This window comes from Phalacrocorax carbo, chromosome 6 (genome assembly GCF_963921805.1).
Source record: "Phalacrocorax carbo chromosome 6, bPhaCar2.1, whole genome shotgun sequence".
Classification (NCBI taxonomy): Eukaryota; Metazoa; Chordata; class Aves; order Suliformes; family Phalacrocoracidae; genus Phalacrocorax; species Phalacrocorax carbo.
In genome coordinates this window covers 39,430,928-39,447,440 of record NC_087518.1, presented here as the reverse complement: position 1 = coordinate 39,447,440, position 16,513 = coordinate 39,430,928, and the positions used below count along the sequence as shown (strand labels likewise).

General features: G+C 40.4%; 1 protein-coding gene across 1 annotated transcript in view; it reads right to left on the bottom strand.

The window, feature by feature from the left end:
• ERICH3 (glutamate rich 3) overlaps nt 1–16,513 on the bottom strand; it is a 44,708-nt gene that overhangs the window by 3,252 nt on the left and 24,943 nt on the right. The window contains exons 12-16 of the mRNA XM_064455776.1: nt 15,626–15,847; nt 14,382–14,486; nt 7,759–8,262; nt 2,097–2,243; nt 1,658–1,804 (exon numbers count right to left, since the gene is read on the bottom strand). Coding sequence (XP_064311846.1) covers nt 1,658–1,804; nt 2,097–2,243; nt 7,759–8,262; nt 14,382–14,486; nt 15,626–15,847 — 1,125 coding nt within the window. The remainder of the gene's footprint in view (nt 1–1,657; nt 1,805–2,096; nt 2,244–7,758; nt 8,263–14,381; nt 14,487–15,625; nt 15,848–16,513) is intronic.

Sequence of the window (16,513 nt, the reverse complement as noted above, 5' to 3'; positions counted from 1 at the left end):
CTGTTAATATTGGACTGTCTAATGTAAGGGATTTTGCCAGTCCCTGTAAAGTAGATGCTTTGTTCACTTTGTCTAAAAGAAACCCAATCCTGTGTTGTGCGTGGTATAGTCTACATGTTTACTTGCTTCATTAGTGGAGAGAGGAGCTAATATTCTCGCGCAGCTGCTTACAAAGTATTCCCTTATGTAAAGCAACGTCTTGCATTGGGCAGGAACGATAACAGCAACTGTGAAGTTCTTTCAGCAATAAACTATTCAAAACGAGGCATCATGCGAACCTGACAGGTTAACGACTAGGAGATTCCAGGCTTTCTAAAGACCACCTCCCTGGGAAGCAAACATGTTTCAACCCTGATTCGGAGGGACAATCGACACAGAATTCAGGCTGCCCAGGAATTACGTGTTCCATACCCTGGCCTGTGCATCAGGAACATAGATCCTTGTAAAGATCATGTCATGGTTCTAGCTGGTATAGTGCTGTGCTTTGGACTTAGTATGAAAATAATGTTGATAACACATTGTTGCTGGGTAGTGCTTATAATATTGAAGGACATTTTTAGCTTCCCATGCTCTGCCGGGTGCACAAGAAGCTGGGAGGGGAGGGGGCACAGCTAAGAGAGCAGACTCAAAGTGGCCAAAGGGATATTCCTTATCAAGTAACGTCACGCCCAGTATGTTACCTGGGGGGAGCAGGCCAGGGGCAGGGCACTCATGGCTCAGAGACCAACAGCATCAGTCAGCAGGTGCTGAGCGGTTGTATCACTTGTTGCTTGGATTTTTGGTTTCTCCTCCTCCCAAGTGTTCATCTCTATATATATTTTCTTTTTCATTATATTACTATTATTATTATATTCTTATCACTGTTTTATTTTAATTATTAAACTGTTCTTATCTCAACCCACAAGTTTTCTTACTTTGGCCCTTCCAATTCTCTCCCCCATCCTACAGGGGTGTGGGGAGTGAGAGAGCGGCTGGGTGGTATTTAATTGCCAACTGGGGCTAAACCACAACAGACGAACACATGAAGACTACCGGACTTTGAAACTAAATGCTGTAGACAGTTATTTGCAGTCAGCTGATGAGACCAAGGAAGAAGCAATCTCATCTGAGAAAGAATCACTGAGAAAAAGACAATTGCTGACAGACCACAGATGAGAAGGAACCTCCAGCCTCCTGTATACACCTTCTGGATGGAAGATAACAAACCTTAAAAGACTATGTTCTTCGACTACATAAGGGAAGAAGATCAAAAGGTTCCCAGCTGACCAGAAAAAACTTAGAACACCCTGGATTAATGTGCCAAAGTACAAGACAGTGCACAAACAGCAATTTAAAAACAATATATATGACCTGTTCCTGCCAGCTGTTAGACTCTTAGAGGATGGAGGAAGGAAATTTAAGAGCAACAGTGCAGAATGAAGTCAGTTTTAACCTATGGTTTCCTTCTCTTTTCAGACTTATTGCTACCCTGGAGTAGAATCTTAACATTTACTTTCACTACGGCTCATTGCTGCAGCAGGATGGCTGGCTTTAATACTCCCTGTATAATATACAGGGCACTTCTGTCAGGTACATCAAGTCTCACAATAAACTGCTGGGGTTGCAAGGACCAGAAACATTCTTGGAGGGAATCAAGATCAAGCTGAAATTTACTCACTGCCAATTACGCAAACTGCCAACAGGGAGATGAGTTTGGGAGACAAACAGGGTACAGCATCAGGTCTGCAGTTCAGCTTCATTCCTAGTCTGTCAGTCCCATCCTGTCTGCCTTGACAATGCATTTCCCAAGGAGGCCCCACGCTACCTGGAAGCAAAGGGAAACTCACTAGATTCCTGCTTCCCACAGCTATTTTCTTGACTAGCAGTCATGTTTTTCATGGCCTGGATCATTCATCTAGGACCATTATAACTGCCAAAAATACATTAATTATACATGACTACAGAAGCCAGTTAGTCATCACCCAATTTTATACAATTTAGGAAAGAAAAGAGCATAAGATAGCCTAGAAAGGAATGGGAAAGAGCAAACACTTCCATAAAAAGACTTCAGATGACTTAAGATCTAATCCATGTCCCTGATCGACAGCCAGCCTCACCTTCATTGGCATCATGCTCTGTACTTGTTACGTTCTCTTCTGCCTCCCCTGCACAGGAACCACTAGGTTCAGGTTCAGAATTCACGTGATGATCATTTCCAATTGCCTTTGCTATTTCCTCCTGAGCTGGTATGCAATCTTCAAAAACTACCACGAAGTTACAAAAGAGGATGCAAGAAAGAGAAACCATTAAAAAAAAAAATCAAAAAGGAAGTAGAAGTCATCCAGCTCTCTCAGCCTGGTTTAAAATTGGAAATGTTAGGCCAGACCAGATTGGAGCCATGTATAACTTCACCAGCAATAATTTTTTTTTAAGTAGATTAAAGCCAAATGGAGACAACCATTTAAAATCTAAGGGAAAATTTGTACAGGAGCATCCACTGAAACATGGAGCGGCAATCTTCCACAACATTTTCACAAAACAGTGAGATTGATTTTGTCAGGCAGTCTGAGAGGGGTTCAACATACAAGCAACCACATCGTTTTATAGACATAAAACCGTTGTTGTTCTATGAATACTATAAAGAAAAAATCTGTAGATTAAGCTCCCAACTACAGTCCTGATGATTCCTCAACTCCCCAAACTAACGTAAGTGACTGAATGCCTATGCTTATCTATAAATAAGTGGGGAAGTATTTTCTGCTCTGTAAATGCCATGATTGTGATGCTTCACAGTCAAGTCATACACTTGAAATTTTTGTTCAGATTGTGCTATCGGTTCCATTTCTGCTTTTTAACTTCCTGGATGCTTAGTATCAAGCTAGTGATACTAAACAACTTCTTTATGAGCAGTATTTCAGCTACATACACAGTCCAATCCCTTCAGCATCTCCTTTGACAGCGCTTCCCTCCAGCAACCCAGGCTTCTCCCTTCAAGTTCCATCAGTTTTCTATATCTTTCCTTTTCTGTTGCAGTCATTGGCTTAGTCTTTTACACAAAGAGTTTGCTAGTTTGCCACTGGTATGGACTGACAGCATAAAGTCAAATCTCACACTTGGTTTTACGGTCAAAGGGCCTTTATTGCCAGTACACTGGGTCCATTAGGAACCACATACCTTCAGGCACATCTCTGAAACTGCTGCCCATTTTTGTTTGTATTATGCCCGTTTGTGTGAGACTTTATTAATTCTTGTTGCTGCTTGGGTGGTGCCAGCGGTCATATCGGATTGCTCCTCTGCAGCTTGAACAATCACGTCTTTGACCAAAAGGCAACAACTTAGTCGACTATATTTGATACTTATGTCAAGCATAACTCTCAGAGCAAAAAGGAGAAAATCACAGCATTTCAATCCTGTTACTGTATGTGACATGAAGCAGTGCACCGGTCAGCTTCATCTATGCAGTGGAAGTCCTACAGAGATGCTTGTTCCAAGTTTCAGTTTCTAGACATCTACAGACAAATTCTGTCAAGGCTCAGCGAGAACACAGCCACTTTTCAATATCTTCACCAATTATTTTCCCAGAATCAGCCTCTGGCATTTTATTTAGAGAAAGTATTTTGTTTGAGAGTAAAGGTTCAGGGTTTCAGCCAGCAAGAAAAAATATCTGAATCCTGACTTGTCCTTCTATTACAAAAATACAGAGACTGAAACCAATTCCCACAACAAACCACTTAACGTGTTTCTGGCGAAATCATGGCTCACAATTAAAGAGGTGTCACACGGTATGATTTTTTGACTTTTAAGCAACACCTTATTTCAATTCCTCTGAAAATAAAAATAAAAATAAGGAGCCATGAGTAAAAAGCTAATGCTCCCACACGAAGGAACTGGCTGACTCTGGGCCACTCTGCAGTACAGCATGTAATAAAGGTACCCAAAATTTTGGGCTTCATAAAGAATGGACAGGATAGAAGCAGTGAACCTGCTGTGACAGGGCCTGAGGGGCTGGCAGTATCAGCAGATCCAAAAACAGACTGGACAACCTCATGGACATCAGATCCATAAATGGATACAAAAGGTCTAGACAGGCATTTTTTTCTAACAGCTATTATACAACAGATTGCAGTATAGAAGAGCCACAAAATGAGTGAAATGCAGAAAACAGCCTCTCATGTTCATGAACAGCATATTCTCTTGTCACTGTGAGACACAGACTGCTGTGAGAGATGTGCCTCTGGACTGACCTGTCAGGCACTTCTGAAGTTAATAGGAGCTCTGCTAGAAGAATACCAGTTGCATAAAAATAAGAACAATAAGGCTGACCAACTTGGCCACTGGTCTCATCCAAATTGCCCACTTAACCCACAGAAACACTCTCTCGTCTCAGAGCATTTGTACAGGTCTTCTTTGGATCACTGCCACTTCCGGGTGTCATGTATTGAAATCACATGTACTTGCGTGTGGCTGAATGTTCCCTCCAGCAATTTATTAAGAAAAATTACTATCAATTCTTATGAGACTGGTTTTTTAATACCTGTAGCTGTGTGTATGGGTTGTAACCTGCCTGCTGCTTCAGAGTCAGTCAGGGCACTGAAAGGTCCAGGAGTGGGAGAGGTGCTGCACCCAACGGCTTGCAGTGAGGAGAAGACTTAACACTGTCTTTCCTGCCACACCCTTGCACTCTTCCCAAAATGCTGCCTCTCTTGCCAATGCACACCCTGCGCTCTCTCACCTTTTTCCTATGAGGTTGGGTTTTTCCTACACAGTTGATTCTGTCTTTCTACTTGCCCCTGTATGTTATTTTCCTTCTTTTTTTCACTTTCATTTTTATTTTTTTCTTATTCTTCCTCCTGTGGTTCCTCCTACTTTATGCTCACACCTATCCTTCCTATCCCATCAGTACCCTGCACCCACACAGCTCTGAACAGAAATATGAGAAAAGTTTTAAAAGACCACTTCACTCTACAGTACGAAAGCATTTGCCTTTTTTCCAATACTATAGGCCCTAAAGGGCAGTGATGGTTTCACCTCTTGCTGTCACATTTCACCTGGGTGAAGCACTAAGATCTGCTCTGCAAGGAACCATGAAAGTTGAGCAGGGAAGGTCCCAGGAGAGCATTTATAAGGTTTATAAGATTCTGAAAAAGGTCTCTGCGCAATAGTGCACAACCTGCTTGAATCATTCTGACTTTTCAGCTCTGCAGAGAAGACAAGAAGCTTTCCCCTCCAGGACATCCCTTGGCTGCCCCTCACAAAGGGGACAGGCAGCACTTTCTTCAACTTGCTGAAATACCAAGTGCTTTGCTAGGTACGGTGCATGTATTTTACTTTGACCTGATTATAGACCTGAAGTCTGACTAGCTGGCAGTTCCCATTCTTTGCAGTTTACTGCCTCCATAACATTTGACAAAAGGGAACAGACAGTCTATCAAAACACAGAGCTCAGGGAAGGATGACAAATACTGCTCACAATAATTCTCTCTCTTAGGATCAGCAATATCTCCTTGTCACAAAGAGCACAGCAAGATCAGAAAACGCGCAGCAGGAGCCCATCCCAGGTATTTCCATACTTCTGACAGATCCTGTCACACCATCGGTTGTGATTTGCCCAGGCTCAGCCTGCAACTGAACAACCACAGAGGAGCATTTTGCACCTTTTGCTTTCCTCAGCATATACAATTTTCTCTGATAAATTAGTTCTGCACTGTTAATGACAGCACTGGTTAGGGAAAATCCTGTCATAAGCAGAGTATGATGGGTCTTATCAGGACAAAACCAAAACAGTGCCATATCAGTCTCACCTAAACACAGGCTGGACAGCTGCGAATGACCGCCCTACAGAGTTCATGCGAAAAAATCAGGGAGGCCCAAGAACAGACTGAGAACCAATTCTGCAGTTGCAGTAAAGGACTGAGCTCTTTCAGCCCTTCGGGTGTCTCTGGAGGCTTTTGGCCCTCAGCCTTTTGGAGGACTGGAGTAGTGGGAGTTGTAACCATCTGGCATTTCTTTTAAGACTATAGACATCCTTAAATGTTTGAATTAGAATCTTTATCATGGCAGCAAGTGTGCTAAGTGCCTAGAAAAAGCTAAGATTCCCATGTGACCTTTGTTACCCCGCAATATTTCTTTAGCATGCTCATTATACCTCAAAAAGGGTATTATCTTTTTCTTTCATTGCTCTACACACAGTTTCTTGGCAATTCTTTATTTACTATAAAATTTACTTAAACAACCCCCATGTAGATGGGAAAAATCTGTATGCAGTTTAGGAATTCATTCATATCTGTAATTTTTATGATCCAATGATTTTTCTTGTCCTTCCTTGATTTGCCCTGTCCCTGAATCTCAGGTAGTCCCCTGCCAGCAGAGAAGTTGCAGGACTTGACTAAGAAGTAAAAGCTGTTACCTACATAACATTCGGACAACCTATCTGTATTTGACAGAGGACCTCTGTTCAAACCTAGAGCCACAAAACCATGTGTGTTGAATATAAGTACACAGGAATTCATGCTAACAAAGGACCACGCTATTTGTCTTAGGATAACTCAGATTACTAGCTTCACACGTTCAATTAATCTTTCCTTGGTTTTGTATTACGGCATAATATTCTGTCCTCTAGGTTTTTAAAGTTATTCCTTCTTCAGTAGTCCTTACTCAACTCATCTGAGCCCTGTGGTGAAGGTGCTTAAATTGAAGTTTCTTTCACACAAGTGAGGAGAGGGGTTCCAGAAGCAAACATCTTTAAAGACTTCAGCATTATTCAATGCATAGTACGTTACTGTCTTTACTCTCTCATTCTAAATGCATAACAAAGCAAAAGCAATGCACAAGACAAAGTAACCCAGCAGCAACAGACTTGCAAAGCATTAAGCATCAGCATTCAAATTGTTTATTCTACACGCAGCTATCTTAGCTAGATGCACTGCAGCAAACAGAGAGCAATAGAAACGTAACCAAAAAAAATCTATTAAAGGAAAAGCATTCTGCATTTCACTGCAAATCCAGCCTGCAGAAAGACAACTGGAAATTTCGTATACCATGGCTTGTGACTCTCCTTGACATCAGCACCAGTGCAGATGACTATTCTTTTATACTGCCTGATTTAACAGCATCCAACACATTTCCCCCATGACCTGGATGACATTGCAAAGCAAGGGCTTACATTTTTTCCCATTCCCTAGATACAACAATGCAAAGCCTTGCCCACATGGCCAACCTTTTATTAATTGCCCATTATCCATAAAGGTAAGGTTGAAACTACAAAATGCCCATTTTATCAACAGTAAAAACAAGGTGTCATGCAACTAACTGATTTGCTCCTAGCCACCAAATCCATGACAGAGTGAAGCAACACAACCATGGATCAACTGACAGAGTTTTGATCTTCATCTGCTGCACCGTGATTCATATGGTAATTTTTAGTGTTCTTTTTCAATCTAATATTTGGACAGTATAAACAGAGTCCCCCAATCTGGCATACAGATTCTTCTACAGATAATAAAACATGTTTGGATTTTATAATAATTAGATGATATGTGAAACCCAGATAAAAGGAATAGCCAAAGCCTTACACTGGAAACACTAGAAAAGAAACAATAAACAAAGGTTACATTCTGGGGGGTTATTCAGCTCACAGCATGCTGCACAGAGTATCCTAGTAGCTTGAAAACAGTCCAGCAACTGCATTCCCCACGCTGCACCATGACTTAGTATAAAAGCAAACACAGCAACACTTGCATGCACTAATCGCTCACAGTTGTGCAGAGGGACTTTACTCACCACCTCCTTCATCACTCTGAGGAGACTCTTCATTGCTATCCTCCACTTCCATCATATTGCTTTCCAATGGCACCAGAAGTCTTTCCTCCCCATCATCCCTCCTTGTACTTGCATTCTTCTCCCCATCTTCCTCTATATTACTTTCTACTGACCCAGCCTGTTTGAGTTCCCCATTAACTTCGGGACTCTGATGCTGTATTGCCATTACATTTTCATTTAAAATTGCAGTATCTTCCCTTGCCATTAGATCTTCTGGTTTTGCCTTTTCTGCTTCATCTATTCCCTCCTCTTCCAGTGAAAAAGTTTCCTGATTTTCCTCCATTCTGAGCAGTTTATTCTCCCCATTCTCATTTCCATATTGTGCACATTCTGTGTTATCAGATGCCTTTTTGATATTATACTCCTCTTTGCCCTTAATATTGTCTTTCATCGTTTCAGCATGAGAGTCATCTTCACTGCTATACTGAGTACTGATGGATGAGAGAGAGTGTGCAGGCCTCCTACCTAGAAATAACAAACATAATTTTGTTTTAGTATTTGTCACTAAAACATCTGCATTCATTAGCCACTAGTTCCCTTGGCTATGCACAAAGGGACAGACACTCATTCAATATCAGTCTCTGAATTACACCATCTGAGGATACCGTGACAAAATTCCAATAAGTGTAATAGAAGAGCATTGCCCAGATGTATCAAGTGATAAAATCGAAGCCATTTAACATATTTTTTTTCTGATAATGGAAATTAACCAGATTAGCTCCATCAATCACACAGAAATACTCCAAAAGCACCTCTAAATATGACTTAGACGGGTTTTAGAATAGTCCTTTGAGCGCCATTTGATAAAAAATTCAACCATAGCAATAGTCCTTTAGTACACTCCCGTTATCTCAGTGAATATTGTAAAGATCTCGAAAAATCATGCATCAACCATTCAGGTTGAACTGAGATGAAGTTCACTATCTCCTCTAAAAAAAAAAAACATACAGGGGCCATCATATGAAATTCATAAATGGAAAATTTGAGGAAAAAAAAGCAATAATTCATCTTACATTTAGCTGAACGGTAGAGCTTACTGCTACACAGCATTGCTGGTGTCCAAAGTTCACATGGGTTCAAGAAGAGATTAGTCAAACTCAAGGAAGAAAAATCCAGTTAGGCCTAATAAGTAAAAAGGACCACCCTTGACACCAGTCAATTACAGGGGTGGGAAGACAGTGGGGAAGCCGCACAGTATTCTTGTCCTTTTCTTATATTTTTCCTAGACATCCACTGCTGGCTAAAGGCCAGAAGTAGAATCTGGACCTGTGATCTGTCCCTGAACAGCTATTCTGAAAGCCACAGAAGCAACCTGTGCCACATCATTTCTTCCTGCAGGCACAATCTTTCAGCAGCCTCCATGCCTCTTCTTCCTCTGTCGATCTGAAGAAGGTTCATTGCAATTTTTTATAATATTTTAAATTATCCTTTTCATCTGCAATGTACTACAAAAACTTTGCAGGACTGCTTTTAAAAAAAACTTCAAATATGGAAGCTAAAACTTCCCTAAAATATGTCAACTACTCCCATTAATTTTTAAAAAAGTACAAAGAAGGTGTGTTTGAATGGAAACTGCAATTCTAAATTAATGGACTTCCTTATATAGACGCCAGACTACCAATTCAAGAAAACTCCTCAATTTTCCTTAAAAGTAGCAAAAGAAAAGGAACAGAGTGCAACTCCACCTGCCAGCACACTTTAGTGGTGGTGTAAGGAAGCTGCCTGCATCTCTGAGGAAGTTATTCAGGCATACATTCATTCTAACTTTGACATCTTCACGGAGACTGGCAGCAAGGATAATGAGTGGTACCAAATGTGAGGTGGACATCCATCCTCTAGGATCTCTACTGCAATGGATTTCAGGCACAAATTACTGGACAGCCACCACCTGGTAATGACTCTCAGTCGCTTCCAGTCTTCACTGGACTTGCACATGTGTTCTAACAGTAGGTATGTTTAGACTCACAGAAAACATCATCACTCCTAAAGACACTTATAAAAATATAAACAAGCAAGTTCAGAGACAGAACAACTCAAATATGCAGTTTACATATTGTACCTTGGGAATTGTCAGTGATTCTTTCCAATATATTCACAGGCTTATTGTCCACAAGGATTTGAATGTCAAGGTCTATCTTACATGCACTTTATTTATGTCTGACTCATAATACTGTATGCAAAATTAACATCTTTGACACCTCAGTTATCTGGATATTATTCTAAAACTCTATATGCTGGCTGAATCGACCCAAGGGGCCTAATGAATTCAGACACTCTTGAACAAGTGTAATGATATACTGAACTAAGAGGAGACAAAACCTGTCCACAGCATGTACTCATAAAAATCCAGATCCCATTACTATTAGCATGTTAGTTCTACTATAGCAGCACTCATAGGTCACAAGTGCATTAGTGCACTCATGACTGAAACACAAAAACATAGTGTCTACGCCAAAAAAGCTTGCTGTCCAAAATCTTGGTCTAGCAACATTAACACACACGCTTAACTGAGTGCAAGTGAGCTCTTCTTTGAAAAAATTACAGGTCCAAGGCTCAGCAGATGAATTCAAGACACAGTAAATGTACAGAGCACATGGAATTTTAGGTCACAAGGAGACGAAAGTTGAAGCTAGCAACATTTAAATTACGCAGAAACATGTGGTGTGGGTAATCTGTAGGTGGTCACAGGTTTATGTTTGCCTCTTGGGGCCTGACCAACACAGTGACCAACACACCACTGCACGGTAGGGACCTGTATCAAAACAAATTTCATACACTGCAAAAATCCACCTACACTTCAAAAATTCACCTAACAACAAAATAAAAATAAAAACAAAAAGAAGAAAAAATAACAAGGCTGGAAGCGGGACTTTCCTAAATGTTTTAGCTGAGCACATTCTGCTGACCACCTAGCTGCATATGTACACGCCACAGAAGAGCAGAGTGATTTCAGGGGTCTGAGCTGCCATGGAAATTATCAGCAGCCACAGGTGTTCAATAACTTTCTAAATGAAATCACTTATTTACATGCCAAAAGACAAATTCAAGAGCTGAACTGTAGGTAACCAATCTAAAAAACAGCACAGCTCTGTTACCCTCTGCAGGTGAAGACAAAATGTGTTACTATCACTAGCATGTTGCCCCAGTAACACTTCCCACAAAGACCCATTTTACCAGATCAGACTAGTGAATGTCCATGTTGACTGACTCCAGGAGACAGCTGGACAGATTCACAGTTTTAACCTTGACATCTCCAACTGCAGAGATTAAGTCACAGGGTGTTTTTATTACTGAGGGCTTGACAACTCACACTCAGTTGTAAGCCTCACCATCCAGAAGGCAACACAGTTTTAAAGCAAGGGAAAATGGGCCATACCTTTGGGCTAAGAGACAGAATAGCTAACTCCCAAAACAGTTTTCATGAGCCTAACATTTTTTAATTAAATGAGAGCTAGAAACAGTATATATAGATGGCAGTAGGGCTATTTTGAATGCACACTACATCTACACTACCAGAGGGAAGGAGCAAGGTTTGATTTGCTGTATTCTGTTACAACTTCAGAATCACACATCCACATCCTATCTCAGCTGGCAATGAGGTTCATGCTAGTGCTCAGCCCTCAGCATGCACTATGCGTGCATAGCATTAGACACTGGAAGATCTTGTATGCACCCTGCAAGGGGACCTCGACCCTGATTCTGTCACACAGAAAAGAGCATTGAGGATGTCAGTGGTGCATTTTTGTGTGTTGTGCTTGATTCCACGAGTAGACGCAAAACAAATCTGCACCTAAAATGAACTCATCTTGTGGACTAAATTGCTAATGTAGTAACAACCTATTTGTGCTAGCCCTGTAACCAATACCAGACTCTGCAAGGTGCACTATGGAGCATTGAACTTCACACCTCAGCGCGACCTTGCATTCAATATGGAAAAATATATCGTCACAGAATTTCACAAAGGTTAGGCCCTCGTGGAAGGGAGAAGAGGGAGAATTCCTTCTCTAACTGTGGCTTGCGCTCAGGTGCCATCCATATGCCAGAGCTGTAACCCATGCAGAACAGCATGTTCAGAAAAACACGTTGAACAAAGAAATTGTACAACTACAGTTTAAAGAATCCCACTCAGAGTACCACTCCTCCACCATTGGAAAATTCAAGGAGCTGAGGAAGGGGGTTCATTTACAGACATTTCCGCTGAGACTATACATTAATTTCTAGATCTCTTTTCACAGCTAGATACATTAGGGAAGTGGCAATTCAGGTAAGCGAAAAAGAGGTGGATATTAAAGAGGTATATGGATTCAGTTATAAAAGAAAAACTATGCAGGATTTGGGAAAACAGTGACTCAGGCAGGGGATATGGTGTCTTGGAGAATTCGTAAACATAAACACAAAAGAAGGGAAAAAAACTGCTTAAGGATGTGCAAAAAGGCAAAACTAAAACCAATGGAATTAAATTAAAGAAAAATCTTTTTAATAATTAATATCCAGAAAAATCTTCCATTGTTTAGACCTATCAGGCACTTTAATAATCTCCTAAAAAATGGAACTAGTAGTTGCTACTAAAGATGCTTGAAATATTTCCACACAGACTATTTTCAGAGAGTAAGGGTCCTTCATTCAAACAGAAAGCTCTTCTTGTCCTCTAAATTACCTATGAATTCTTATTTTTATTACACCTCAGTTGGGAAAAGCCCACAACTTTTTTATCCCTTCTCTCCACCTCCTCTGTTCATGTGGGGGGGAAAAAAGTAGAAAGATTTCAATACAAAGGGGAAAATATCAAAAATCCACAAATAGCAAACAGGAATAAAAAATCACAGGCATTTTGTGTTCAGTGTATCAATGCCTAGAGTGGTTAACATAAACAATTCAAAAAAGTTATCATTTTCTTTAAAGGATTAGAAACAAATCTGGATAAAACTAGATGAGGACTCCAATGTCATCAGATAAACAGTAAATAGACATTCAGGAGATGACAAACTCTTCCTACAACAAATTTCCTATTCATGCAGAAGGAAATGCCCTGCACTGGTTTACTGTTTGTAAACACATTCTGTGCAAGCACAAAGGAGTAGATACCAACAGGTTTCTGAATGCTTCTGTCACTCCAAGCGTAGAAATCTCTCTGAAGATTAGTCACTACATCAGAACAAAAAGACCATCCCAACCTTCAAACTTAAATGCAAAGTCCCTAGAAATCCAAAATTCCAATGATCTGAAATGTCACCCAAAGTTACACTAACCTTAAAACATCCTTATCTAATGTTACAGTCTACTGTTTACTAGTGCTAAGTAAGGACTGCAGAACTCCTTCAGGCTTCCTGCCCTGAGAAGATAAATGTTGCAAGCACTGCTCCTCTTGTTGACAGTCATTTACACCTACAGGGAGCAAACAGAGCTCGGAGCACAGAACAGACGCATTCACAGTATAATCAACAATCATGAAAAAGGCTTCTCCACCACTATCCCTAGCTCCTAATCTGTGCCTCTTCCATTATTTATTGTACTTAAATAGACTTCTAAAAGCCCCTTTAAGTCCCCATCCAATATTTGGGTAACCACTCCTTTCACTAAAACACCAAATGTTAAATCAGAACTCGAATTGAAAAACTAGAATTTGAACCCATCTCTTCCTTACATCCTCAGCAAACAGAACAGGGAAAATGTAGTAAAGCCAGCTTCCTCGCCTCCTTTCTCCAAAATCATGGAGAAAAGGTTAAGAAGTCACAGCTCACGTGGGCCAAAGGGAAAACTGGCTCCAAGTCATGAGCTTCTCAAGAAGCATCTTTGAAAACAGCTTCCCTCATTTTCACAGAGGCAATGCTGCTCAGTGCATCACCACTGCTGATTGTCAAATGAGATGCAAGTAATAATTGACAAACACTCTGTTGGTGCGCTGATGTAAAAGATAGAAGCAGCAGATCAGGCTGCTATGAAAGAAGATTAAACCTGTCTTATTTAAACCACAGAGAATGTAAATGCTTTAACCGCATGTCCTGAGCTACTGCAGTAAAGGAGAACAAAGCAAGCCATGGCAAATACAAATTGAAAAACATTAGCAGTGCCTGCCAGCTGATCAGGAAGGGGCCCCCGCCCAGATGACTAGCTGTTTTACACTATTAGTTGCTGATGTTAAATGTCCATATTTCAAGACTTGGTGCCTTCCAAACAGCTTTTTCTCCTCATCATAGAAAAATTTATATTGAATTTGTCAGTTCTGGTGCATGCAGCAGTATTACATCCCAGTACAAACAAAGGTGAATAAAAGTGGCCCTTAACAAAGGCCTTAATGCATAGGTAGCCATGAAAGGCCCTTACAGTTAACCTGTTTCTTTCCACCTATGCACACATATGCATCCACTCACTTTCCCTTGATCATCACACACTGCTAGAGCTTAAGAAGCAGCTGATTAAAGTCACAAAAAAGTTCATAATGCCATACACTAATAAGCAGAAAAGAATGTTTAATTGTACTGATTACTCATGAATCACAAGCTATTTCTGATTATCATAAGAAAACAAAAACTAAGATTCTTTTTGATCGCTGCAATGATTTTATAAGCAAAGACGTTTCAAACCTGATTTGAGTTTCTGTTGTATTTTATACTTTCTATAAAAAGACTGGATCTTTCTTGCAGCTGCAACCTTTTCACAAACAGCTGTATTACCTTTGTTTAATTCACCTAGAAATACAAATGTGAAAGTAATGTTTCCATTTAACTTAAGAAATAGTTTGCACAATAGGACTGTCAAATGTGAGGAATATACATTTTTTTTAAACAGCAGAAAATGGAGAAATCTTGGTATATTATGACAAGCAAGAGACACATAAGTCAGCCCAGGATCTAACAAAGCCATACAGGAGAAATGTTAGAAACAAAGCTGCCAGAAGGAAGAGGCACTTCACTTTTGGCTTATTCACCACGATGGACGGAATTCTATTGTTTGTCTAAGAAATGAGAAATTTCCTGCAAGTTTTCTGTGGGATTATTTATGAAGATATACGGCTTGGACTGCATGAAGGCCAATTGTTAAACACTAGACACTAAAAGTACTTCTACAAAAAAACCTGAATGACAGAAAACGCTACTTATTCTACAAAAATTTATTCCAGAACAGTTTAATCTTTCTGAATGAATAATAATAATGGTCTTGGACACTTCACTGCACACTTTTGTACCTACACTTGGATCAAGAATCACAGCCTATCCAATTGACCCAGACTCTTACTCATTCACAGTCAGGCTTCAGCAAGGACCCTCACAAACTGCCTAACCACTGTAAGTAGAATGGACAGCTGAACTGACAGCGTTTCCTCCCTGAGCCAGGACAGAGCCAGTGATGTTCCAGAGGACAAAGCTGAGGTTCTGATTATTTAGGGTCATTAAAGACAGCACTTCTAAAATACAAGGTGATATGCTGGGTTTCATGGTGACTTCTCAGATAAAAGTGTGTATCTTTAGCAGGTGTAAGTGATCGGTGTAAGCAGGTTCTCGGATGTTGGTGACCACTGACATGAAGTGCTGATCTGCCCCAAGTACTTAGAGCTAATTTGCTGACTGGCTCCATCTCCATTTCTGCAACTAAATAGTTCAGCAATGTCTGCTGTGAGCTGGCACATGCTACATTGCCAGTGGGTTTGGCTGTATTTCAGTAACAGATGGTAGAATTAATAAGAACAGATAAAATAACTATATTTTACCAATTCAGTAGGAATTGCATGGTTTTTCCTATGCAGACTCAACATACATACTAGACACGTGCAAAATGTAAAACGTGCACCAGGTGAACTTCTCTAAGCCTCATTACAAAAAAAACTAACCTTGTTTATCATCCTCTGAGTCACTGTCAGAATATCCATCACTTTCATTTTTCTCACTGTCAGAGGCCTGCAGTGCCTCCTGTGATGAGTTTTTACTCTCCTTTTCATAGTTTAAATTATGGTTTTTATCATCTGAGGATGACTTTGACATTCCATTCATTTGATCACCAGTCTGTCCCTCTTCATTAACTTCTTCACCTGCTTCAAAATCTTCATCATACTCTAAAATAAAAGAATCATACTGTGAGACAGGAAACAGAATTCACAATTAATAAAGTTCTTTTAAGCATACAGAGGTTAACTTCATTAATCTCCTTTTGCCTTTGCATTTGCTCAGTCTTTAAAGCCATGAGAGAATCTAAGACCACAGATAGGAATGATAAGAGCACGTTGTCATAAAAAAGCATCATGTTCTTCCTAGATAGAGTAGCAAAAATGCAATAAAGCTACTGAATGATGCATCAAGTATGATTAATACATTGAAAACAAAACAATCATTAACCACTGAAATTACTATAAAAATTAAGAGCTGGGCAAACTCAAATAAAATGCAAGATGGTTTCATTAGAGAATCATAGAATCATAGAATGCCCTGAGTTGGAAGGGACCCACAAGGATCATCAAGTCCAACTCCTGTCCCTGCACAGGACAACTCCAAATTCACACCCTGTGTCTGAGGGCGTTATCCAAACGCTTCTTGAATATTGTCAGGCTTGGTGCTGTGACTGCCTCCCTGAGGCGCCTGTTCCAGAGCTCCACCACCCTCTGGGTGAAGAACCTTTTCCTAATATCCAACCTAAACCTCCCCTGGCACATCTTCCTGCCGTTCCCTCGGGTCCTGTCATTGGTGACCAGAGAGAAGAGGTCAGCGCCTGCCCCTCCTCCTCC